Source organism: Aethalodelphis obliquidens, unplaced genomic scaffold, assembly GCF_003676395.1.
Source record: "Aethalodelphis obliquidens isolate GAN/ISIS:26980383/991018 unplaced genomic scaffold, ASM367639v1 scaffold3, whole genome shotgun sequence".
Taxonomy (NCBI): Eukaryota; Metazoa; Chordata; class Mammalia; order Artiodactyla; family Delphinidae; genus Aethalodelphis; species Aethalodelphis obliquidens.
Window position 1 is genome coordinate 24,718,223 of NW_020837947.1, and position 25,295 is coordinate 24,743,517.

At 41.1% G+C, this 25,295-nt stretch overlaps 1 protein-coding gene across 1 annotated transcript in view; it reads right to left on the reverse strand.

Annotated features, from left to right (window-relative positions):
- ECT2L (epithelial cell transforming 2 like) overlaps positions 1-22,217 on the reverse strand; it is a 65,976-nt gene extending 43,759 nt beyond the window's left edge. Inside the window, 2 exon segments of the mRNA XM_027080505.1 lie at positions 14,811-14,950; positions 16,055-22,217. Of these exon segments, the coding sequence (XP_026936306.1) occupies positions 14,811-14,950; positions 16,055-16,156 (242 nt within the window). The 5' untranslated portion in view covers positions 16,157-22,217.
- Between the last annotated feature and the right edge of the window lie 3,078 nt (positions 22,218-25,295).

Genomic DNA, 25,295 nt, shown 5'->3' on the forward strand with positions numbered 1-25,295 from the left:
ATTTGCATGGTGTATCTTTTCCTATCCTTATACTTTACCAATCAGTGCCTTTATATTTAAAGTGTATCCCTCGGGGCTTCTCTGGTGGCACAGTGGTTGAGAGTCTGCCTGCCGATGCAGGGGACGCGGGTTCGTGCCCCGGTCTGGGAAGATCCCACATGCCGCGGAGCGGCTGGGCCCGTGAGCCATGGCCGCTGAGCCTGCGCGTCCAGAGCCTGTGCTCCGCAACGGGAGAGGCCACAATAGTGAGAGGCCCGCGTACCGCAAAAAAGTAAATAAATTTAAAAAATAAAGTATATCCCTCATAGTCAATATACAATGATATTTTTTTTAGCTCATTTGACAACCATTGCCTTTATTTGAGGGTTTAGTCTGCTTGTATTTAATATAATTATTGTTATAGTTGAACCCAAGTCTCAATTTTGTTATTTGTTGTTTGGTTGTCCCATCTGTCTTATGAGCCTTTATTCCTCCTCTCCTGCCTTGGTTTGAGTTAATACATATTTTTGTATTTCATTTTAATTCCTTTATTAGCTTTTTAGGATATCTTTGCATTCGTTTTATAAGTTGTTGCTAGGAAGTATAATATGCATCTTTAATTTTTTGTAGTCTACTTAGAGGTAATATTCATATAAAATTAAAGACCAGTGCAACAATATAATTCTCACCATCGTTTGTGCTTTTGTTGTTATCTCTACTGCATCTATTTATGTTATAAACCCCACAATACATTGCTTTTGCTTTAAATAGTCATATGTCTCTAAAATAACTTCAAAATTTTATATCTGCTCACACATTTATCATTTCCTGTTCTCTTCATTCCTGTTTATAAATCCATGTTTCCATCTGGTATCAATTTCCTTAGCCTGAAGGGCTTCCTTTAGCATTTCTTTACTGCAGGTCTTCTGACAACAAATCTTGTTAGTTTCCTTTTATTTGAAAATGTCTTTATCTCACATTAATATTTGTAATACTATTATGACCCCATTAATTAATTCAAATAATTATCATCCTGTAGCCAATCTGGTTTCTGCTACATCCTATTTTTCTTCTTCCTCCCTCATGCCGATATTATTTTAAAGCAAATCCAAGACATCATATAATTTTTTTTTTTAAATTATACTTTTAAAAAATTTATTTATTTATTTATTTACTTTTGGCTGCGTTGGGTCTTCGTTGCTGCACGTGGGCTTTCTCTAGTTGCGGCGAGCAGGGGTTACTCTTCATTGTGGTGTGTGGGCTTCTCATTGCCGTGGCTTCCCTTGTTGCGGACCATGGGCTATAGGTGAGAGGGCTTCAGTAGTTGTGGCGTGTGGGCTTAGTCGCTCCACGGCATGTGGGATCTTCCTAGACCAGGGATGGAACTTATGTCCCCTGCACTGGCAGGTGGATTCTTAACCACTGCGCCACCAGGGAAGTCCCAAGACATCATATAATTTCATCCATAAATATTTCAGTGTGTATCGATAAATAATATGTTGTTTTTTGGTTTTGGGGGTTTTTATTGGCCGCACCTCGCGGCTTATGGGATCTTAGTTCCCCGACCAGGGATAACCCAGGTCCTGGGCAGTTAGAGCATGTAGCCCTAACCACTGCACCACCAGGGAATTCCCTATCACTAAATAACAATAATAATAAATTTTTAAACATATACTGCATATAATACTATCATCATACCTTAACATTCAACAATTTCTTAATGTGACATTCATAAAGAAAACTTTTTAAATATGACATCCATCAAGAAAGACTTGTAAGTGAGGATCCAGAAGAAGTAAACTTCTTACAAGCATGCCACCTAAGCACAGACAGATCTTGAATGAATACAAAATCCAAGCCCCTACTCAAGTGGTCATCTTGGAAGCTATATAGATCTTAGGCCAAAGAAACATTTCATGGCCCATGAAGGATGTACTGCTGGCTCTGCAGCTAACAACTACACACAAAAAAGGACACTGAATGCCCGATTGTCCTCTGTATATAATTAGCAATAAACATCTGCTACAGCCCCAAGCCACCAGATAGCAATCCAGGTATGAGTAAATCAGCTCTTCCCTGAAACTCCTGATTTCCTCCAAACTCAGCAGAATTACAGATATTTGTGGCCAATCTCACAGCTGATTGGAAACTTTGGTATAAGAACCTACCAGAACTCATTTACCTAAGGCCACTGGGAATACAAGACTTCTTCTCACTACTAAGTGGCTACTGCTACCCAATTACTGGGTCCTAATGGACTCAGATTAACTCACTGAAAGAAAAGTGGTAACTCTGAACAGACTTCGTCCTGCAGCGGATCTTCTCTGACCTGAATTCCCATAGAGTGGGTCAAGCCTCAGAAAGTTTCAATGTGAAATGAAAAAGACACCTCCAATTAGGTACAAACAAGACCTTAGTTACCCTCACCAACACATTGAATATCCATTAGACCCAGAGACAGTCTTGACCATGAATTAACAAACTTTTGGCTTAACTGGAGCCTCACTTACCAGTCTTGGGAAAGGAAATGTTCTACCTTGCTACACAACACCAATTCATACATGTAGAAGGAATTAAGAAATGAGAAAATCACCACTTGGTAGCTATCAGTAATAAGTGCTTCAGGTAAGAATCATCAATGTATGCTAAAACTAGTACGTAAAAGTCTGATGAGGAAAAAAATACTTGCATAGATTCAAATACTTTTTAATTAAGTTAAAACTAATCACTCAAATACTTTTTAGTTACTTATTAATTAATAAATACTAAATACTTAATAATTAACCATCTTAACTGAGTGGTAAAGTTAAGATTATAAACAGTAGGCCAAATTGACACGCTATTCCCCCAATATGATCGACTGAGAAGAGCATGGCATTAAGTCTGCGTTATTCCTGCCAAGAACGTATGACCTCAGTGTCGTCTTGAGGAAATATCAGCCAACCACAAACTGAAGGTCATTAAACAAAGTAGCAGATCTATGCTCTTCAAAAGTGTCAAGTAATAAGATGAGGAAAAACTGAGCAATTGCTCCACATCGAAGGTGGATGTAGAGACATGAAAACTAAATACAACAGATGACCTTAGATTGGATTTTGGACTGAGAAGGAAAGGACGATTATAAAGGACACTGTTGGAACAATCAGGAATATTGAATGGAGTCTGTGCACTGGACAGTAGTGCTGAACCAATGCTGATTTCCCAACATTGCAGGATGTACTGTGAGTTTTCAGCAGAGCGTGCTTGTTTTTTAGGAATCATACTGAAATGCTTAGGGTTAGTGGGGCACTATGTTTACAACTCACTCTCAAATATTTGAAATAATAAGGTAAAAATGGTAAAATGTTAACAATCAAGGAATCCAGATGAAAAGTTTAGAGGAATTGTTTACACTGTTTTTGTAAGTTAAACATTATTGTAAAAAGTGGCGTTTTTTGTTGTTTTCTTGTTTGTTTTTAAGAAGCAGCTACCTGCTTCAGTTCCAAGGTTTAATGATTGCCTGTTATTTTTGTGTGTTTCTACTCCCCTGACTTTAAGTCACTCCTTTTTCTTGGTCCTTGTCCATGCAGCTTTGTCATAACTGGAGACAAAACAGAGTGGCTTAAAATGAACCTGTTGGCAGGACAGTCTGGAGAGAGGGTGGGAGTCGGGGTGTAAGCAGGAGGAAAAAGAACGGAGTTGTGTGTGTGCTGGCAGCACAGGGTACTCACAGGCAGGGGTGTCCCTTAGGGGTCTTCTCAGTATTGATAGAGATTAACGTTCAAACTGAATGAGACTTGTGACCACACCAAGGACAGTTAATCCCAGTGGATTCGTGACCTTAACTCCTGCTTCATAGTCATTCCACTGGCCCTTGAGAGACAACTTGCTCTCATTTGGAACTCTAAGACAGGTCAATAAAATAAAATGCAAAACAGAAACGTTTTCAGCCTCCTTTTCAGAGACGGGCCTCAGTATCTTCAGAGTCTTTGTGCCCATCCTCACAGCATCTACTGTTCCGTCCCAGCCAAGCAAAAGAGAATTGAGCCTGAATTGCTTTTTAAAGTAAACCTTAATCATACATATTTTATATTTGTTCCTAGTCTGTGCTGCTGCAAGGACACATTCGAGTATAATGAATTTTAAGCAAGAAGGAAAGAAAATGCTTCAGTCACATTAAAAAAAAAAATCAGTACATGAGGAGCAGAGAACTAGGGTGGTTTGCGGTAATGACATTGTGGCTCATTGCATTGTAGTTAATGTCGCAAAGTAAGAAATTCGTGAAGAGAAATACCAGCATGTGAGGAGACAATGAAGAAAATGTGCTTCGCTCGTTTGTTGTGACAAAGATAGCTTCATTGGAATAATTCATGATAGTGCCTCGCAGCGCCACGCACAATGTGTGCTTTGCAAAACTAATAAGCTTAGCGATATGGGACTTGAATCTAATTCTCTGCTCTGAAGTTTGTGATAAGAAATAGAAGGACGCTGCCCGAATTGTGATGAAATGGCTGAGGAGCAGATGGGGGAGGTGACCTGGAGAGGGCCGAGTGCCTTTGGCAGAGGTCCCTGTACTCTAGTGGCCCAGGCGGCACCTCCTCGTCTTGTCTGGTGGCTTGACACACGCTCCGTGGTGTGGTAAGGGTCTGTGTTGGGTGGATTTCCACATGGAGGCCAGTGTCACACAGCATAACGACCAGGTCTGGGGTGGACAGAAAATGCAGAACCGTGCGCTGAGCTCTCCAGTGAGTGAGAGCAAAGCTGGGTGTGGGTACAGCAATAAGGAGGGCGACTGAAGGGTTTTTTATTTTAAGCTTTAAAAATAATTTGTATATTCTGATTTGTAAATAGTTAAATGGGTACATAAAAGCATAAAAAATTAGGTTACACTTAGTTGGTACAATTATGGGTCATTGGTAGTTTCCTCTTTTTGCTTATTTAAACTTTCCAGTGTGTCTCCACAACTCTCCAGTGTGTCTATTTCCTACACATCCTTCAGAATCCAGCCTAAATGTCAAATCCTCAGGGAAGGCTTCCCTGAGCCCCTGGACTAGGTGAGGTCCCAGTTACTTTTCCTTTGTCACTTAGCATCACCGTAGCTATTTCTTTGATATCTGTTGGGTTGGCCATGCCTGCCCTTGGGTGGTGGAAAATAAAGGATAATGCATGCACATGGATGTGACATCACTACATGAGTGCAGGATGACTTCCCTTGTGTGATTCTTATTATTATATGACTTGTGGCCAATGAAGCAGTAGGGTCCTGAGGAAGGAGTAAGAAACTTTCTCTGGAACCAGCATGGTAAGATCCAAGTCACGTGGCTAGTAAAAAGCTATTTTTGCAACAATGTAGGTAACACTATAAGGCGATGTTAGTGAGTTTTTGGGGTGGTATTTCTGGGGTGCTGCCAGAATCCTCTCACCTTCCCAACAGGCTGACCGTTCCCGCTCCCCAAACACTTCCCCGTGGGACGCTACTCTCGCCCACTGAGCCCTGCCTACTTCACGCCATCTCATATACTTTGCCGAAACCTGTATCCTTTACACTTGATGTGCACTGAAGTGTAACCTAAGCACTATTTTTGTGTTTCCTTTCTTGCTGACCCTCAAATTTAGTCCTTTTTTGGACTCATTCACCATTTAAAGTCTTTCTCTTCCACTGGACTGGAAGCCCCATAAACAAAAGGTATGGCAGCCGTCTTGTTTGCTGCTCTGTCCCCAGCATCTGGTATGGTGCTTGTAACTTAACAGGGGGTAAATAGATATGTGTACATTAGAATAAAGAATGAAAAAAAAAAGTTGAAAAACAGGAAGAGAAAATCACTGCTTGTATTAATTTCCTGTTCATTATAACAAATTACCACCAACTTAGTGGCTTAAAACAGTACAAATGTATTCTCTCAGAGTTTTGGAGATCACAAGTCTGAAATCAGTTTCGCGGGGCTACAGTCAGGGTGTTGGCAGGGCTGGTTTTTTTCTGCAAGCTCTAAGAGGAGAACTTGTTTTCTTGTCTCGTTCAGGGCCTAGTAGCTGTCTCTATTCCTCAGCTCAGGTCCCCTTTATCTTCAAAACCAGAAGCATAGGATCTTCAAGTCTCTCCATCTCTCCCATCATCACATCATTTTCTCTTCCGACTCTGATGTCTCTTGCATCCCTTATAAGGACCACTGTGGTTATGTTGAGCTCCAGTGATGCAGGATAATCTCCCCAACACAAATTCTTAATCACATCTGCAAAGTCCCTTTGCTGTACAAGATAACACTCATAGGTTCCAGGGATTAGGGCCTGGACATCTTTGGAGACAATTATCCAGTCTACCACAGTGCTCTAACTTCTGAGACATGCAAAACACCCCCAATTATTTCCAGCGGTGCTACGTTGTACTGTCAGATATCCAGTGAGGTGCATGAACATCCCTCTTGTTCCATGTTAGGCCAAGTTTTAGTCTACTAAAATATGAACTTCAGAGGGTAGGGGTCTCTTACACTCTGTTTAGTGCTGAATCCCACTCACCCAGAACTATGCTTGATATAGAGTAGACCCTCAGTAAATATTTGTTGAATGCTGCATGAATAGACTTTAGCTTTTGTCATCCATCATTTACTTCCTCTTCTTTAGATAAAATAACCTCAGCTCCTATTTGGTGGTCCATGTGCTTCTACAGGAGCTGACTTCATCCCTGACTCCAAAAAGCACATGGTCAAAGCTAATGAAATTCACGTGGGTCAATCCCATGGCCACAGCCACTGGCAGGAGGGGGCATGGACCCAAACTGGTCCAGAGGGAAACCAAACAGAGAATTCTTTTCTTCTGGACACAAACGAGGAACCATAATAATGACGCCATGACTGCTGAAGGCAGAGCAGAGGGCCAGAAAGAAACAAGTCGTTTCATTGCTGAATCTCTGGATCGAGCTTCAGCTGCAGCCAAACCTACCTATGGGTTTTCCAATTACATGAGAGTCAAATATTTCTTTTATTATTTGTGTCAAGTTTAAGGTTACTTATAATGAAACATTCTAAAACCACTAAGAAGTATTGCAAGTGAAACATGAAAAATCTACAGAAACAGAACAAATAATTTTGTTTTGCTAATAGAGAATAGGAGGGATGGGACATTCATACCATCTGTGTTCCAGCCTCCAAGAAGGAGTAGATGAAAAGGTGGAAGAAGCCTCGGGGCCTTTAGGTCACCCAGGCCTTGTGTCTTACCCTTGGCTGGATACCAAATCACCATGGGAACTTAGTAAAAACTGCTTCCTCAGCCCCATCCCAGGTGTTTTGAGCCAAAATGCCTATGGGTGAGGCTTATAGTTCATGTTTTTAACAAACTCCAAGTGACTCTAACGGGTTCACCCTCCTCAACATTGGTGAACTTGACGGCCCACTGGTAGAAGAGGCAGCCTAGCAGATGCTGATGCCAAAGTACAAAGTGTTGAGTACATGTATGGTGTCCTTAGGAGAATGTATAATCCTATTTGAAGCCCTGAATTAATTAAATACTTAGACTCTGCATGAGGGTCTGATGCGCTCTCTCCTATGTGTAAAGGACATCAGTTTGACTGCTAAATGCTTTTTGTTTTTCCAAACCTGGCTGGTTCTCAGCTAGATTCTGGAGAGTTGGTATAACAAGAGAAGTGACAACTAGATACATGGACTATTATGGACCATTTTTAAACCTATTTATCTTCCTTTCAATTTCCTTAAATAAGGGAAATCAAGATAGCTCCAGGATTAGTGAATTCAAGAACTCAGTGTCACTAATGGCCAAGGATTTTCTATATTTTCACTTTGCCTGCTCAGTAATTTGCTTTGGTCCCTCCAACTTGTTCCCTGGGGTGGTTCCCAAATGACTGACTGTTGTGAGCAGAGATCTGCACACAACAGAGATCACAGGCTATAGGGCAGAAGAGGGCATGTCCTTCCCTCTAGTTCCTTTTTAGGTCCCTTTGAGAGTGAAGAAAACTCTCCCAGAAGCTCTAGCAGCCACTCTCTTGTGTTTCCTTGGGCCGAATTAATATCTACATGCCCTTTCTAAACCAGACGCATAAAAGAGGATGGAATGACCATGATTCTGTCCAACCCTGACTCACTCTTTGGGGGTCAGTGTGACCCACCACCCCTGAAGCACATGATACCTGAGGGAAAAAAAGGGTTTTGTCAGGAAGATGGAGAGGAATTGGGGAATGGCATGGGTGTGTGGGTGTGTGATGGACAGTGTCTAGCCCACTAAACAGGAATTGGTGCAAGAAGAGGAAGGATCTCTAGCCGCCCAAGCTTCTTTCTGATCTACCCAACCCTTAAAGACGCCTGCCCTTTCCCTTCCCTTCAGAGCACTTACTTATCTCAGTCCTTGCTTCCTTACACTTGAGATACTACATGGGGATATTTCATAAATGGATAAAAGTAGTTTTAATATCTGGTAGTACAACTCTTACTAATTTTTTTCTTTATATTTAAATTTTTCGTAGCTGTTGTAGTCCATTTTCTTTTCCAGATTAGCTTTAGAATCCGTTTCTCAAAGTCCATAAGAAAATGCCATTTTGGGATTTGTACCAAGATTGAATTGAATTGAAAGATTAATGTGGAGAGAATTGGCATCTTGAAACTTAGCATATCTATCTATTTACCCAGGTTTTTTTTTTCTGCTACCCTTTAATACAAATTTCTAATTTCCTTCATAAGGGTCTTGCACTTATCTTTTTAGTTTTATGCAACACACATAAGGAAGCAGAGCTGAGAGAAGGAAGAGAGTGAGTGAGCCCTGGTAACACTGAATCTAAGGATCTAGCGCAGCCTAAAGTAGACAAATCTTAAGTCAATAAATTCCCTTTTCTTCTTCGGCTGGTTTGAATTCCATTTCTGTTATTTGCACTTGAAAGCATTCTGACCATGACATCAAAAGAATACATAGAGAGGGTAGGACAAAAGATGACAGGCAGTCACCGGGCACTTACTCTGTATGTAATAAGAGCATCCTCCTTCTGCTTCTAAGACTTGCTAGCCGTTTAGGTCTCACAGGGAGCTACGTCTACTCTCATTCTGCCTCAACCCTCCTGAAAATTTCCTAAAGAGATTTAAAAAGACAGAATGGAGACAAATGGTCTCTTAAAACCTTGTCTCCATTTTCCAGTGAACTATCTGTGGATTTGACCCTTCGCAGAGGGTAAAGGATACTTGGTAGATCTGGAAGCTAACATCATGTCCTTTATGAATGGCTGGTAGTGTCATCAGGGCTGCTACACTTGGGAAGTTCTGCAATGAACAAGTTTAGGAGGTGCCGTTCCCACGGGTGATAGAGTGAAATAGCGTCGCCTGGAGGTGTGCGATATGGCAGCCTTGGGTACTATTACTATGCATAATTCCTTTTGGAATTGCTTTATAGAGGTCTTGAGTTAATTAAATAATGAAAAGTCTTCAATGAAGCAAAGTATTAGTAACATCCTGTATTCTAAAACTTGTAATATCTTGAAAAAAATCCTTCCTCTGAGAGAACTACCAAAGGAAAGCTTTGTTCTGATTACCTTTTTGTTATCATCGTCATTAGGAGTGTTTTACACATCTTCATTCATTCAAACAAGCATTTATTGAGTGGCTACTATGAACCTCGTATTGTTTTAAGTGCTAGGGACAGAAAGAGTTACCAGAGAAAGTCCCTGCCCTCATGGAGCTACCTTCTAGTGGAACAGGCAGATGGTAAATGAACAAACAAGTACTGCGGTGTATAACGTGATGGCAAGTGGAGCTACCATGCTGTAAAGAGAAGCGAAACATTACAGAGGGAGAGTAGCAACACTTATAAAACCGGAAGTGAGGACTTCAAGTGCAGGGGCTTTGCCTAATGTAAGCCGGTGACCGTCTTACCACCCACTCTCCCTCTGTCCCCACCTCCACCCACTAAAACAGCTTCGGGGTTTGGCTTCTCCTTTCAAACTCCAGGATTTCCTTTCTTAGCTTCATCCACCCCTAAAAGCCACCCAACAGCAAATGCTAATATTATATGTGGTTGCCCACGACCATCTGATCTATGTGAAAGGACAGAAATATGTCCAGAATATGGGGCTGAGGGGAGGGAAGAGTCAGGATGACCCACGTTTCCAGACCTGTCTTAGATATTTAGAAAACAGTGGGTCTCTGAATACTCCCCTCTCCCCTCCACCACCTCCACACAGAAATGTCCTTCTTTCACATGGACGTCAGTAACTCAGCGTGATGTAGCTGTTCTATATTTAAGGTTAATCTAGAAGTGTGTTGTCTCTGAAAAATTTATGTACCAGATTTCCTCAGAGATTACAATCGAGATAAACATCCTCAACTGAGCCCTCTCAGGGGCTGCAGGGAAGATGGGGTGGGTGTACTGCGGCGAGAGTGCGGGACGGCGGTGTTCCCTCTTAACTATACATGGGTTGGTATGTTTTTTGGTACATTTTTCTGCCCTCCAACCCCCCTTCCAGGTGACTCTGATGGAGACAAGCAACAAGAGCTAATCCTTGTTCGGTGGTGATCTCCCTCTCCCTACACACACACACACACACACACACACACACACACACACACACACACACTCCATCCATGTCTTAGGACTGCAGTTACATGAATCATGAATGTTGCCCCACCCACCAGGAAAAGCTACAAGTTTGAACAGCTCCAGCCCCGTAATGAAAGGCCTTTGTAGGAGGCATTACGTCTTGCTGAACAGAAGCAGTTTGAAACCGGTCCCACCAGTGTGACTAGGAGACTGACTCAATCTTCTCATAGGTTTCTTCAAGTGTGGCAGACACAAACAGCCCAGTTTCCTTTAAGGAGTCACAGGAAAGGTCAGCCTACTCAAGTGGCAGGGGGACAACACCACTGGAAACCGTCAGACGTGTGGACAGATAAGCATAATGTACAGGGAAAATGCCATGATAGAGGTTTGTAAAAATGATGGGGGTGAAAGATGAGCAGGAAAGGCTTCCCAGTGGAGGTGACATTTAAGTTGAAGTGAGAGGGAGAACTTGCCAGAGGGAAGGTTTAAGAAGATGAACCTTTGAAAAATGTCTTAAATATTATAAAACTCCATTTAAGAAAATTTCCAAAGTCTTAACAATATGGAATATTTATTAGGATAGAAAAGAAAAATCTTAGATATTTGAATATATCTCATAGAGATTAAGAAGAAACTTTTAATGAAAACTGTGACAACATATTTCTGACTGGTACTTCAATATCCTGTTTAAGCTTTATAACTGCCTGAATTAAAACAAAGTTATTCAGAAATTATAAAACAAAGCATCTAAAACAATGGCTTCTCTGTCTGAAAAGCAAGGTATTGCACAAATATAGCTGAGCTTATATGCAAAGATTTCAGGCATTCGAATAATGCTTAAATTCTCTCTTTTATTCACAAGCTTATTCATAGTTATGGGGGAACAGGGACTAGAGGAGTAAATATAATTCAGAAAAAACACTTAATAATTAAAAGTTGATGGCAGTGCTACCATTTGATCCAGCAATTCCATTTCTAGTTATATACCTAAAAGAAGTAAAGCATCCATATAGAAAGACTTATACACAGTTGTTCATAGCAGCATTACTTACAGTAGCCAAAATGTGGAAACTACCCAAATGGCCATCAACTGATGAGTGGATAGATAAAATGTGGCCTATGCACACTGTGGAATATTATTTGGCAATAAAAAGGGAAGCCTTGATATATGCTATAAAACAGGTGAACTAAAGGCCACATACTGTATAATTCCATTTATATGAAAAGTCTGGAATAGGCAAATTTATAGAGAAATAAAATAGATTAGTGGTTGTGCAGGGCTGGAATTGAGGGGGAGTGGAATGGGGAGTGATTGCTAATAGACAGGGGGTTTCTTTTGTGGGTGATGAAAATGTTCTAAACTTAAACTGTGGTGGTGGTTGCACAACTCTGTGAATGTACTAAAACCAGGGGTCCCCAACCCCTGGGTCATCAACCGGTACCAGTCCACGGCCTGTTAGGAAGCAGGCCGCACAGCAGGAGGTGAGTGGAGGGCAAGTGAGCGAAGCTTCATCTGCCGCTCCCCATTGCTCCCCATCGCTCACATTACTGCCTGAAACACCACCCCCCCAACCCTGGAAAAACTGTCTTCCACGAAACCGGTCCCTGGTGCCAAAAAGCTTGGGGACCCCTCCTAAAACCATTGAACTGTGTCCTTTAAATGCATGAATTTTATGTATGTGAATTACATCTCAATAAAGATACTTTAAAATTTTATTGCATTAACTTTAGGCTAAAAATGAAAATAAGTTGGGCTTTTAGGTTGGGTTAAAATCAAGCACAGCTCAAACTGGATGAGACCATCTGCACATGGTGTCTTCAGCTGTCAGTAAGAGGGAAGAAATGGCTGACCAAAAGAGATGGCAGGAAGTCATGTAAGAAAGACTTCATCCAGACTGTGGGGAATGACCTGATTGATGTTCAACAACAAAAACCACCACTACAAATTAAAGATCCTGGTTTCAGGATGCCAAACCCAGAGACCAGAAATTGACATACAACTTCCCCCGAAATTAGTAGCCCAGAACATGTAATAGCAGCTTCATGGGACTATGAAATACATATAACTCTGCAGAAACACAGCTGCTGTCAAACAAAGCAGCGTAATTTCACTTAACAGGTTAGTTCCATATCCTTCTCCCACAGAAAGAAGAATTCAGGTGCCAGACAGTGAATGAAGTTTCCAGTGAAAAAATGTCAGGCCTAATGTTGATGAGCCTCAAAATATACCACAAGATCACTAATGACCTCCAGTGGTTACAACTAAAATTGCTCGGTTTGTGATACATGAGACTAGAACAGGATGGCCCACAAAGCAATTATGGATAAAGGGTTTGGTCTCTTATTTTCTTATCTTGAAAGCTGCAAAATTGAAGTCAAAGGAAGCCTACCCAATGACTACCATAAAAATCTCCCTTCCTCCTGATTTTTTTTTTTAATATACATTTATTTATTTATTTATTTTTGGCTGTGTTGGGTCTTTGTTGCTGTGCGCGGGCTTTTCTCTAGTTGCGGCGAGTAAGGGCTACTCTTCAATGCGGTGCGTGGGTTTCTCATTGCGGTGGCTTCTCTTGTTGCAGAGCACAGGCTCTAGGCACGCGGGCTTCAGTAGTTGTGGCACGTGGGCTCAGTAGCTGTGGCTTGTGGGCTGTGGAGTGCAGGCTTGGTAGTTGTGGTGCACGGGCTTAGTTGCTCTGTGGCATGTGGAATCTTCCCGGACCAGGGCTCAAACCCATGTCCCCTGCATTGGCAGGCGGATTCTTAACCACTGCTCCACCAGGGAAGTCCCCTCCTGATTTTTAAGCATTGACTGAAGAGCCTCTTTTCTGTGGCCTGTCTTTGCAGATTCTTTTGACATGCCTGGAAGATGGCTGTCTCCCTCCAGTGACTTGGTGACTCCATCAGGGATAATCCACTAGGAGCCCCACGGATGCAGAGAAAGCGGACGATGGAGAAGGTGCGTTCGTAGGTAGGAGAGATGAAATGACTGTGTGAAAGTGTAAGAAAGACTGAGAGAAGCAGGTATTGTAAACTAAAATTACCCAATTTGGTCTTGCACAACTCTTGACACTTTTTGGTGAATATCTAAGAAGTTTGAGGGTTAGCCTGTCCCCCAAGCCCCACCACCAGGTTGTAGTGAAAGCAGCCCCAAATGAGGCCCTACCTGGAGTTTCACTGAACAAACTTTAGTAAATAAGCCCAAACCACTTCATACAGCCTCCTCTGTAGGCCTGACAAAATCCCAGCTCTCTGCCCTTTGGGTGAAAGATTCATTCAACTGAGAAAAAACAATGTTCCATAAACAGGATTCTACTACTATCCTTTTTTGTTGGCCTCAGGCTACCAGAAAACCCCCAGTCAGACAGGGCCATGTTTTGGAGATGAAACCATCCTTAATAAGCACCAACTGGCCTGGCTGGATTCTTCAGACAGGTCCAGGCATGCCGGAGGGCTCTCTGGAATATTTTGGTCAGTCCACATATCCTGAATACCTTTAATTTCACGAAAGACAGGCCATTTCTAGCATTCAACCAGCATGTTAACAAGCCACTAGTTGCTCTGATAATAACTAATATCTAATATTTGCTATGCTAATTAGCAAAGTGTCTGGTAATAACTAAAACACTGTGACCTTTCCAATACAGTGCTAGCTAATCAACCCTAGAGTACTAACTCTTGATCAGAACACTAGCTGCCCCTGGGTGTAATTTCAACTAACACTTTCCCATGTCACACCAGCCATGCTGGAGTATTTTGAAATAAATTACAGATATAATAGGACGCAAGGGAAAGAATAAGAAGAACCAGGACTTAACGGCAATCAGTGACCACTGCCATATGAGTCTTGCCCATATTCCTAAATGCTGCTGCCACTGTCATTTCTCAGACATTTTTTGGATCCATTCATTCATGTAACAAATATTTCGGAGTACCTACTTCAAATATCTTATCTGTCTGAGAGTTCCAAGGAGAATTTAATATACTAAGAGAATGTTAAAAATTCATTGGCTGGGGCTTCCCTGGTGGCTCAGTGGTTGAGAGTCCGCCTGCCGATGCAGGGGACACGGGTTCGTGCCCTGGTCTGGGAAGATCCCACATGCCGCGGAGCGGCTGGGTCTGTGAGCCATGGCTGCTGAGCCTGTGCGTCCGGAGCCTGTGCTCTGCAACGGGAGGGGCCGCAACGGTGAGAGGCCCTCGTACCACACACACACAAAAAAAATCAGTTGCTTTTTTTCTGTAGAAAAAAAGAAACTCTTAAAAGTTATATGAACATTTTATGATATTTTATTTTCTTTAAGATAATTACATCATTAGGCTACATTTACCTTAATTGTAATTTAGTGCATCATAAAAAAATCGTGAATAAGAATTCTTGATGTTGCTTGTTAGTCCAGAGGTCAAATCAATGACTTATAAGAGCAACTCTTTCCTGAAAGAGCGATAAGGGAGAGAAAATGACATTTTCCTTTACAGTTCAATAGGTTCTTAGTTGCTAAGCAATCCATAGGCAACCTAACAACCTCACAGCTAATACTTGCATTGCACGTTACAGTTCACAAAGCACTTTCACATATGTAGTAAGGGTCTCTCCCTTCAGCTTAAACTCTTTTTATCTAGGGATGCAGGCAAGCCCAGGCTTGTTGGGTGGGCTGGTGGGAAAGGCTGGCAGGGATGTAATTGCAGAGGGGCTCAAGGAGGGCCCAAAGAGGTAATGGATCCTCACTATTGTTTCCACCTAAGCTAATGTGGTCCGGGAAACAGATCCCAAACATTTCATCTTGAAAACACATACTGGCTACTTGCTTAATTGTGAAAACAGGGCCATGTGAAGTAGTCCTACCTCTTCATAGCATCCACCAAAAGGAAAGTTAGTAAATTTTGCTGAAGAGCCATTGTTAGGAGTGTCTCCATGAAAGACATACACCAGGACCAGCGTCCCCCCAAACCAGGACTTCAGTCCAGCTTGGCTCAGAGGACATATATAAACCCACTGTCTTTATTACTAGTCAGGCTTTGGTCCCAGCCCATCTGGTCTCCGTCCCTTGTGAATGCGCCTGGACCACGCAGGAGCTCTGAGGACCCAGGCAGCCCCCTTTTCCATGAAGGTCTGGCAGAGCTGCCTGGGCCATTCCAGTGACTACTTCCTGCGTTATCTTTCAAAGGAGGGGCATCCCCTGGCCCCAGGGAACCATGCAGTTGGCACAAGAGGGAAGAGAGAATTAAAGAAACACATATCAACACTCTCCACACCAAAATACCACCAAAGCACCCTCTCTTGTCTCCTCCCCCTTACAGCAACCAGGGTGTGTCCTGGAGGTTTCTGTTTCACCTCTGGAGGTGCTGACAGGGCAAAAGTGGGAGCAGCTCTTGTACCTCCCATAAGATTGGAGTCGTGGACTGTGGTGAGGAGAGACCATCTTTGGGGTAGGTTTATTTTTGTTTAAAGTGACTCAAAAACTAAGTTCTTTACAAGTATTTATTTTATTTTAAATACGGCAACATGAGACCCAATATATCACAGTAAAATTCACCTTAGAAAGCTTGTCTTATTCTAGAGTATGTGACTCACCTGTCAATTTAATGACTTGTTGCTAAAAGGTGTCCAGGCACTGAATCTTGTGTGGAAGCTCTCCATTTCCAAGCTTTCCCTGGGAGAATTCCCAGCTGACATCTCAGCAAATTATTTTCGTCCACACCTAGAACATCCAGTATATTAATGTTGTCCATATAGGAATAATAGAATTACAGCAATTCATTTACATATATTTGTTTATATAGATACAATTAGAGCAATTCATATATATATATCCATACAAATATACACAGAGAGTTCATGAACTCTAAATCATTGCGATTATTCTCTCCTCAACTACCTGGACCCAAATGTGAATCCAAACCAGAGCTGTTTTTTACTTTGCTGGCAAAATGACTCAGAAATTGGAATGATTCTTTATCAGCCATGAATACTGAATTTTTCTTTCTCTGGCAAGCAAGAATCTGAAGGGCTCAAAGAGGGCGCCCCCACCCCCATCCCAGTGCCTAGCTTTTGAGGACATAAGTCAAAGAGGATATAGAAGAAAAAGTTAGGCTAATATATTAATGATTTATTGCTGCATAGCAAATTACCCTAAAACTTAACAGCTCAAAACAACAAACTCTTCTTATTATCTCAAAGTTCCTGAGGGTCGGGAATCCAGGCACAATCTAGTAGGGTACAGTATTGTTAGTCTACTAGGGCTGCCATTACAAAACACCACAGACTGGGCGGCCTGAACAACAGAAATTTGTTTTCTCACAGTTCTGGAGGCCGAAAGTCCAAGATCAGCATTGTTGTTTCTGGTGAGGCCTCACTTCCTATCGTGCAGGCAGCAGTCTTCCTGCTGTGTTCTCACAAGGCCTTCATTCTGAGCACACACGGGGTGGGGTGCAGGAGGTGCTCTGGTATCTCTTCTTCTTCTTCTTATAAGGATACCAGTCCTATTGGATTAAGGCCCCCAACCCTATAACCTCATTTAACTTTTATTACTTCTTTATAGGCTCCACTTCCAAATGTAGTCACATCGGGGGTGGGGGCTTCAACATACGGATCTAGGGGTGGGGGGACACAATTCAGTACATACCAGGTACCTCTCCTTCAAAATCTCCCATAGGCTGCTATCATTGTGTTGGCCAGGACTCCAGCCCCATCTGAAGGATCTGAAGCTCATTCATGTGGCTGTGACCAGGATTCAGTTGCTCGTGGACTGTTGGGTGGAGGAATCCTTTGCTTTCCTTGCCAGATGGGCCTCTCCATAGGGCAGTTCACATGGCAGCTGGCTTCCATCAGAGGAAGCAAATGAAAAAGCAAGAGAGGGCACACAAGAGGGAAGCCACAGTCTCTTTGTAACCTAACCTCAGAATTGGTATCCCATCACTTTTGCTCTGTTCTATTAGGTAAAAGCAAGTCACTACGTCTGGCCCATACTCCAGGGGAGAGGATTACACAAGAGCACAGATAGTAATACAATCTACCACAGTTCACTCTTTGGATCAGTTCCCTTCCTTTCCTACATGCAGAACACACTCATCCACGCCTTAAAGCAGACAGCCCCAAAGTTCGATCTCATCAGTATTTTGAGCTTAGATCCCAGGAGATAGAAATGATTCATAACAGCCTCTACAGACCCAGATATACCTACTCTTGATCTAGAGAACTCTGAACTAAAAAGAGAAGCTATCTGGTACCAGCTCCTACACACAATATATATAATGGTAGAACAGGAAAAGGTTAACTACAATAAATATTCCCATTTGTAAAGGAGAAGAACGATATATAAAAGAGTTAATCCGTAGCAGTTCTGAGATCCTGCTGTAGAAGGCTGGAACCCAGTTATCATTTTTAGTCTCAAACAATCACATTCTCTTTTATACCGTGTAGGTAACTCCTTTGACAAAATGGCTTTCTCAATATCTATCTCAAGTTATTTGATTCCAGGCAGTGCTATGTGCCACAATTGTTTAGAGACTTGTCTCTCTCTCTCTCTCTCAATTTAATTGCAAGTAGTTTGAGCCTATCAGACTTTCCTTAGGAAGAGCCAAACCCTAAGTCTCCCCTCTTTGAGATATTTTCCCAGCGTGAAGGTATTTGCTGGGTACCACCTTATTCCATTCAGAGATCCTAACAATGGTGTGACAACCATACTCTTCCTGACTTGGTCTTTGCCGCTAGGCAGAGTTTTAAGCAGACTTTTTTGCTCAAAGGACTTCTCTGTTGCTTCTTAACTAGTTGAACATGTGAATCAGCTGCACCTTCCAAGCTTGCAAAACCCTGAGTTTTTTGGTTGTCTCTGATTTCCTTTTCATTCCTGCTTGCAAACCAGCCAAATATTTTCTGAGCTCCTTTAATTCTTGTAGTACCTTGGCAAATGCAGCCAGTAGAAATGAACACATTCTAATAACAGTCATTTTCCACCTCTTTGTATAAAGTACAAGCTCATTAGGTATGTAATATGCCTTTTAGCTATTCTAGACTATACTTTTATACATTTTTTTGGTAACATGGATTGCTGACTGTCCAAGTCTCCAATAACAATTTCATGCTGCCAGACTGGATGTTAATGTCACATAATTTGGAATGTATTGATGTTGGTATGGCAGCACCTTACTCCTGGAACCAATATTTGTATCTACCAAACATTTAAGGAAGAAATAACAAACTTATTCCAGAGAATAGAAAAAGTGGTAATTATTTCCAGGTCCTTCTATGAAGTCAGCATAACCTTAACACCAAAACCCAACAAGAACCTTATAAGAGAGGAATATTATAGGTTTATTACCATAAACATAGGTCCAAAAATCCTAGTCAAAATATTAGAACACCAAACCCAGCAATGTATTAAAAATGTTAATATATCACCAGCAAGTTGGAATGTAAATTTGATTTGATATTACAAAATCAATGCACTTCTCATCATTAATAAAACAAAGGAGAAAATCATGAAAATCTCAGTAGATACAAAAAGTGCATTTGATAAGATTCAACTCCCATTCATAACAAAAAAAACTTACCAACCTAGAACTAGAAGAAACTTCCTAATCCAAATTAGGACATATTATAAGAAACTAGCAAACATTAAACTTAATAGTAAAATGTTGAAACTTTCCTTATAATTGCCACTACCATCTTTATTCAATATTGTTCTGGAATTCTGTCCAATGTAATAAAGCAAGAAAATTAAATTATAATCATTGAAAAGGAAAAAACTGTCATTATTTATTAGTGGCATAATTATATGTAGAAAATACTGAAGAATTTACAGGTAAATTGTCAGATTTAACGCATGTTTAGGAAGGTTGCTATACACAAGGTCAACATAAAAAAATCTGTATTTCTGTATACTAACAACAAATTTTTATTAAAAAACAGTATGTCATTTATAATAACTTTTAAAAATCCAATTTAAATCAGAGGTACAAATGTTCCACATAGAATACTAAAAATTTTATCAAGAGAAATTTTTAAAGATCTAAGTAACAGTAATGTCTATATAGATGTTTAGTTGTACCAAATTAATCTATTAATCAAAACCCAGCAGTGGGGTGGGGTGTTTGTGTGCACGTGTGTGTGTGTGTGTGTGTGTGTGTGTGTGTGTGTGTTTGACAAACTAATTATGAAATGTGTATGAAAATGCAAAGGGTCAAGAACAGCAAAGACAACTTTAAAAAGAATAAAGTAATAAGACTTACTCTACATGGTATCAGGACTTATTTACTATAAAGTTAGTGTAAATAGAGCATGAGATATTGGCATAAGAATAGACAAATAAACCAGTTGAGTCCAGAAACAGACTCGCAAATATATCTCACTAGATTTATGACACTAGTGGCACTGCAGAATAGTAGGAAAGGAAGATTCTAGTCAGCAACACATGGAATAGAACCACTGCATTCCGTTGGGCCCAGCTGATCCTCAGAATCATAACAGTAAAAGATTGTTTTAAGCCACTAGAGTTTGGAGCATTTTGTCATTCAGCAATAAAAACTGATAGAAAAAATTCATACCTGGAAGTAGAGTATTGCCATAACATAACTTAAAGCATATGGCAATGATGTCGAAAAAGAGCAGCAAGTGGAAATTGGAAGGGTGGTGAGGAGACTGTCAGTGGAGCCTAGAAGAACAGTGAAGTTGCTAAGAAAGGCTAGAAAAAGGATCACCTGTGTTATGTAGCAGTGGAATGTTTAGTAACACTGTTGCCTGCATTAATGTGGACAATAGGAAATCTACCAAGGAATGTGCAGACCCGGCTAAAGAGATTCCAAGCAGGATATAGAAAGTTCTGACTGGCTTCTTAGCTGAATATGATACAATAAGAGAGACATGAACTGACCTGAAAATCTAGTTTTTTAGCAGAATCTAGCAGAAATAAAGAACATCTAGTACAGTATCTCCAGCCAGCAAAAAGTCTCAAAGTAATAAATGGCTTCATTTCAAAGACCTCCTTGATAAGGTCTTTGAAAGGTTTAAGGTGGTGTGTCTCATAGACCCTCTCATTTAGAAAATAAAAGAGTTCTAAGAGTCTTAGAGACTTTGTCCCACAGCACCCTGATTCATATCCCAAGGCAGCCAGGGGCCTATCTCAAAGGGATTTGTGGATGCAGCCTTTGTTGAAGAGAATGGATTATAATAAGATACACAGAAAACCCACAAAATTGTCAAGAAGATTGTTCTGGTGAAAGCATGACCAGCTTGAAATAAAAGGGACTGAGAAGGCCTGAAATAGTCTCTGAGCCTCCAACTTTCTACAGGTAAGAAGCAGGCTGAGAAAGCTTTGCAACTGCAACCACAGATAATTTCTTATTGAGAAAGATGGGTGACGCAGAGGACAGAGCGAAGAGTCAGTAGTGCAGAGCCAAGAGAAGCTGAGATCAATGGATCAGGAGATTACTCCCAGGGAGTAGACCTGGACCATAATCAAGGAATCATCAGGACAACTGGTCTGGCTGAATTTCAGAATTGCTGTGGACCAGAAACTGCCATGTGACTTGTTTCCTGCCTTTGTGAATAGGAAAGACTGCTGTGGTTACCCTTTTTGTGTTTCACTAGTGTAATCTAGGTGTCTGGGAGACAGCTAAACTCACAGGTCTCCAGTTCAAGAGCAGCGACAGACAAGGAGCCTCACTTGCAATTGGGCCTGATGCAGATCACGAGAGACTGGACTTCTAGACTGATACCATAATTGGATGAGACTTTGGGTGTCTTGGGATGGGGTAAATGTATTCTACTTGTGAAAAGCATGTGAATTGTTGTGACCAGAGGAAGCAACGTGGTATACTGCCTGTACATATGGCCAGGAATGATTGCTCCCATCCAGTTCTCCCATCAAGAAGTGGAGTCTTATTGCCCTTCCTCCCCACAAATCTGCACTAGCACTGCCTTGTTATAACCAATAGGATGTTATGGAAGTGATGATATATGACTTCTGGTCCTGGGCTTTGAGACTTGCAGTTTCTCTTTCTGCACTCTTGAGATCTAGCTGCCGGGTAAATAAGCTCGGGCTAGATTACTGAGTGAGGTGAGACCGCATGGAAAGACAGAGGTTGAACCAGCCCCCAACTATTTCAGCCACCCCAGTCAGAGCACCAGATGTGTGAATGAAGCCATCTCGGCTATTCCAGTTCCAGCTGAGCTCTCAGGTAAATGCAACCAAACGAATGACCCCAGCCTACAACAGCAAGTGGAACTGCCCAGATGAATTGTGAACCCACAGAATTGTGACAAACAATGATTCCTGTTTCAGATTTGGGGATGGTTTGTTATCCAGCACAGACTGACAAAGTTGTGTGTTGGTGAGCATCCAGAACTCATATATAGCTGGTCAAAGTGTAAATTAGTATAAGTGCTTGAAAAACGGGCATTATTTCCTAAAGTTGAACATATGCATACACTTGACCCAACAGAAAAACATGCACATGTGGACCAAATATATCCACAAGGATGTTCATAGCTGCTTTGGATAGCTCCAAACTGGGTACAACCCAAGCATCCATCAACGGTTGAATAGATAAATATATTGTCATATATTCATGCAATAGAATGCTACAGGTCAGTGAACAGGCTGCTGCTACACACAGTATGCATGAATCACACACCTAAGACATTAAACAAAGGAAGCTGGAAACAAAGTAAAACATTTTGCATGGTTTTTCCTTTTTTGCAGTAAGCGGGCCTCTCACTGTTGTGGCCTCTCCTGTTGCGGAGCACAGGCTCCGGACGTGCAGGCTCAGCAGCCATGGCTCACGGGCCCAGCCGCTCCATGGCATGTGGGATCTTCCCGGACCGGGGCACGAACCCGTGTCCCCTGCATTGGCAGGCGGACTCTCAACCACTGCGCCACCAGGGAAGCCCCTTGCATGGTTTTATTTATACAAAGTTCTACGCTCTAGTGGTTGAAGTCAGGATAGTGGTTACCTTTGGGGAGGAAAGAGAAGGTAATGACTAGAAGGGATATGAGAGGGGATTCTGGGGTGCTGGTATTGACCTAGGGGTGGGAGCCTGGGTGAGTTCACTTTGTAATTCATCGAGTATTACACTTATAACATGCATATTTTTCTACATCTTCTATTTTGATTAAGAAGTTTTAAAACAACATCAAATACTACTAAGTACCTAGAAAAAGTAAAAGTACAACTTTATAAGGATAGAAAACTTTACTGAAAAACAATTTTTAGAGACCTAAATCAATGGAGAGAAATGTTTAGAGATATGTATTAGAGATTCAGAAAAATGAAGAGACTAATTCTCTCAAACTGATCTACAGATTCAATGCAATCCCAAAAAAATCCCAAAGTGATATTGTATGTGTGTAACTTGAAAAGCTGATTCTAAAATATTTATGGAAATTTACAAGGCTAAAGTAGTCCAGACAGTCTGGAAGAGCAAGAGAGGGAGATGTGTTTCTAGATATCAAGACTTATTATAGGAGAGGAGGGATAAATTGGGAGTTTGGGATTAACATATACACATTAACTGAATCACTTTGCAATACACCTGAAACTAACACAGCTTTGTAGATCAACTGTACTTCAATAAAAACAAACAAAAAAACAAGGATATATTGTATAGCACAGGGAATTACAGCCATTACCTTGTAATAAATTTTAATGGAGTATAATCTGTAAAACTATTGAATCACTATGCTATATACATGAAACTAATAATATTGTAAATCAACTATACTTTAATAAACAATTAATGTAGAAAAACTTATTATAAAGCTGCACTAATAAGATGACATGGTATTAGCATGGGGACAAATAACTAATCAGGGGAGCAGAAGAGAAGGGTCCAAAATAGATAGACTCATGTATACATGGGCACTTCTTAGATTTCAAATCAAAGAGGAAGAGAGAAAATTTTCCATTTATAGAAAACAGAGTATCTATTTAAAAAAGAGAAAAGCAAGTGGACCACTTTCTCACACTGTACCACACGTACATCAATGTCTGGAGGCTTTTTACATATAAATTCAATTACACGTGGCTTGTGAGTGCCCAGAAGACAAAATTAAGAACAATGGATGAGGTCAGAGAGATGGATTTTGGCTCAGTCTAAGTGGGAAAACAATCACTTCAGCAGCATTAGCTGTCTTGGGAGGTTATGTCCATTACAGAAGATGTTAAAACACAATTGGATGACTGCTTCCACTGAAATTCTAGCTGAGATTCAAGCATCAGAAATGTCTAAGTTTCTAAGCAACCCTCTGTTGCTATAAATACCAAGAAGAGAGGGAACAATGTGAATTTCTTCAGCCTGGAGTAGCTGAAGAAATTTTATTGGCAAGTCAGAAGAATCTGAGAATAAGCCAAACGCTGGTGGTGCCTCTTCGCTTATTACACTTCAATGAGACAGAAGCACATTTTAAAAATGAATATCTCGGAAAGTCACGTACCATATTAGGAACAGTTTTAGAAATATTAAAGAAGGGCAGCATGACATGGTGAGCACCAAATTTGAATTCCTGCTCTGATCCCCCTAAATTGAAGCCTTAGGAACTTCACTGGTGGTCCAGTGGTTAAGACTCCATGCTTGCACTGCAGGGGGCATGGGTTGGATCCCTGGTCTGGGAACTAAGATCCCACATGCTGCACGGCCAAAAACAAACAAACAAAAAACCTCAACCTCCCCACCCCAAAATTAAAGCCTTACAAGTAATTTCATCTCTGAGCCTCAGTCTCCTCACGTGTGAAGCAAGGCAGTGATGTGTCCTGGCAAACTACAGTACAATAATGTTCAGATAAAAACCTCATGGCAATGTGGAAAATTAAATACCTCCCTCTGAATCAACATTAAATCAAAACAAATCCTTAGTTTCATAAGATGCCCAGCTGTTGTTATGTGAAATCTCTCCAAGAGCCAACATAAGGGATTTTTATTTAGCAACTTCTCAAAATTGGTATTATCCTCTGTGGTAAGGTATTACTGAGTTACAAAATGAGCAGAACATTACAGAAAGAATAGTTGCTATCTCTGCTGGTGGGCTTCAATATGTGAGTACAGTACATCATATACAGATATAAACATAGACACATACAAATTCCCACAGGATTACATTCATTCTCTTAAATGAATGTTACTTTATTGACTAGTTATTTGATCCAGGGAGAGACGGCATGCTGGCAATCACTACTTCTTTAAATGGAATGATTTCTTTTCATAGTCCAGCATTTAAAATCTCCCCAGGGACTTCCTTGGTGGCACAGTGGTTAAGAATCCGCCTGCCAATGCAGGGGACATGGGTTCGATCCCTGGTCCAGGAAGATCCCACATGCCGAGGAGCAGCTAAGCCCGTGCGCCACAACTACTGAGCCTGCACTCTAGAGCCTGCCAGGCATAACTACTGAAGCCCGTGCACCTACAGCCCATGCTCCGCAACAAGAGAAGCCACCACAATGAGAAGCCCGTGCACCACAACGAAAAGTAGCCTCCACTCACCACAACTAGAGAAAGCCCACATGCAGCAACGAAGACCTAACGCAGCCAAAAATTTTAAAAATAAAAATAAAATAATTTTAAAAAATTCTTTCAGCCTCTAAAAAATAAAACACAAAACTCTCCAAATAGTAGCTCCATAAGATATTAATAGGTATTTCCCAGAAAAGCAGCATCTGTGGTTAAATATGCCTGGAAATGATTGATTGAACAAAATTAAAACTTGTTTTGTAGGATGTTTTGCAAATTTAGTATATTGATGTTCAGTCAGTCTCCAAGAGAAGGAGGTAATATGTAGCATATCTCTTGTTCATTGTTAAAGGAGCCTATCATGAAGTGTATT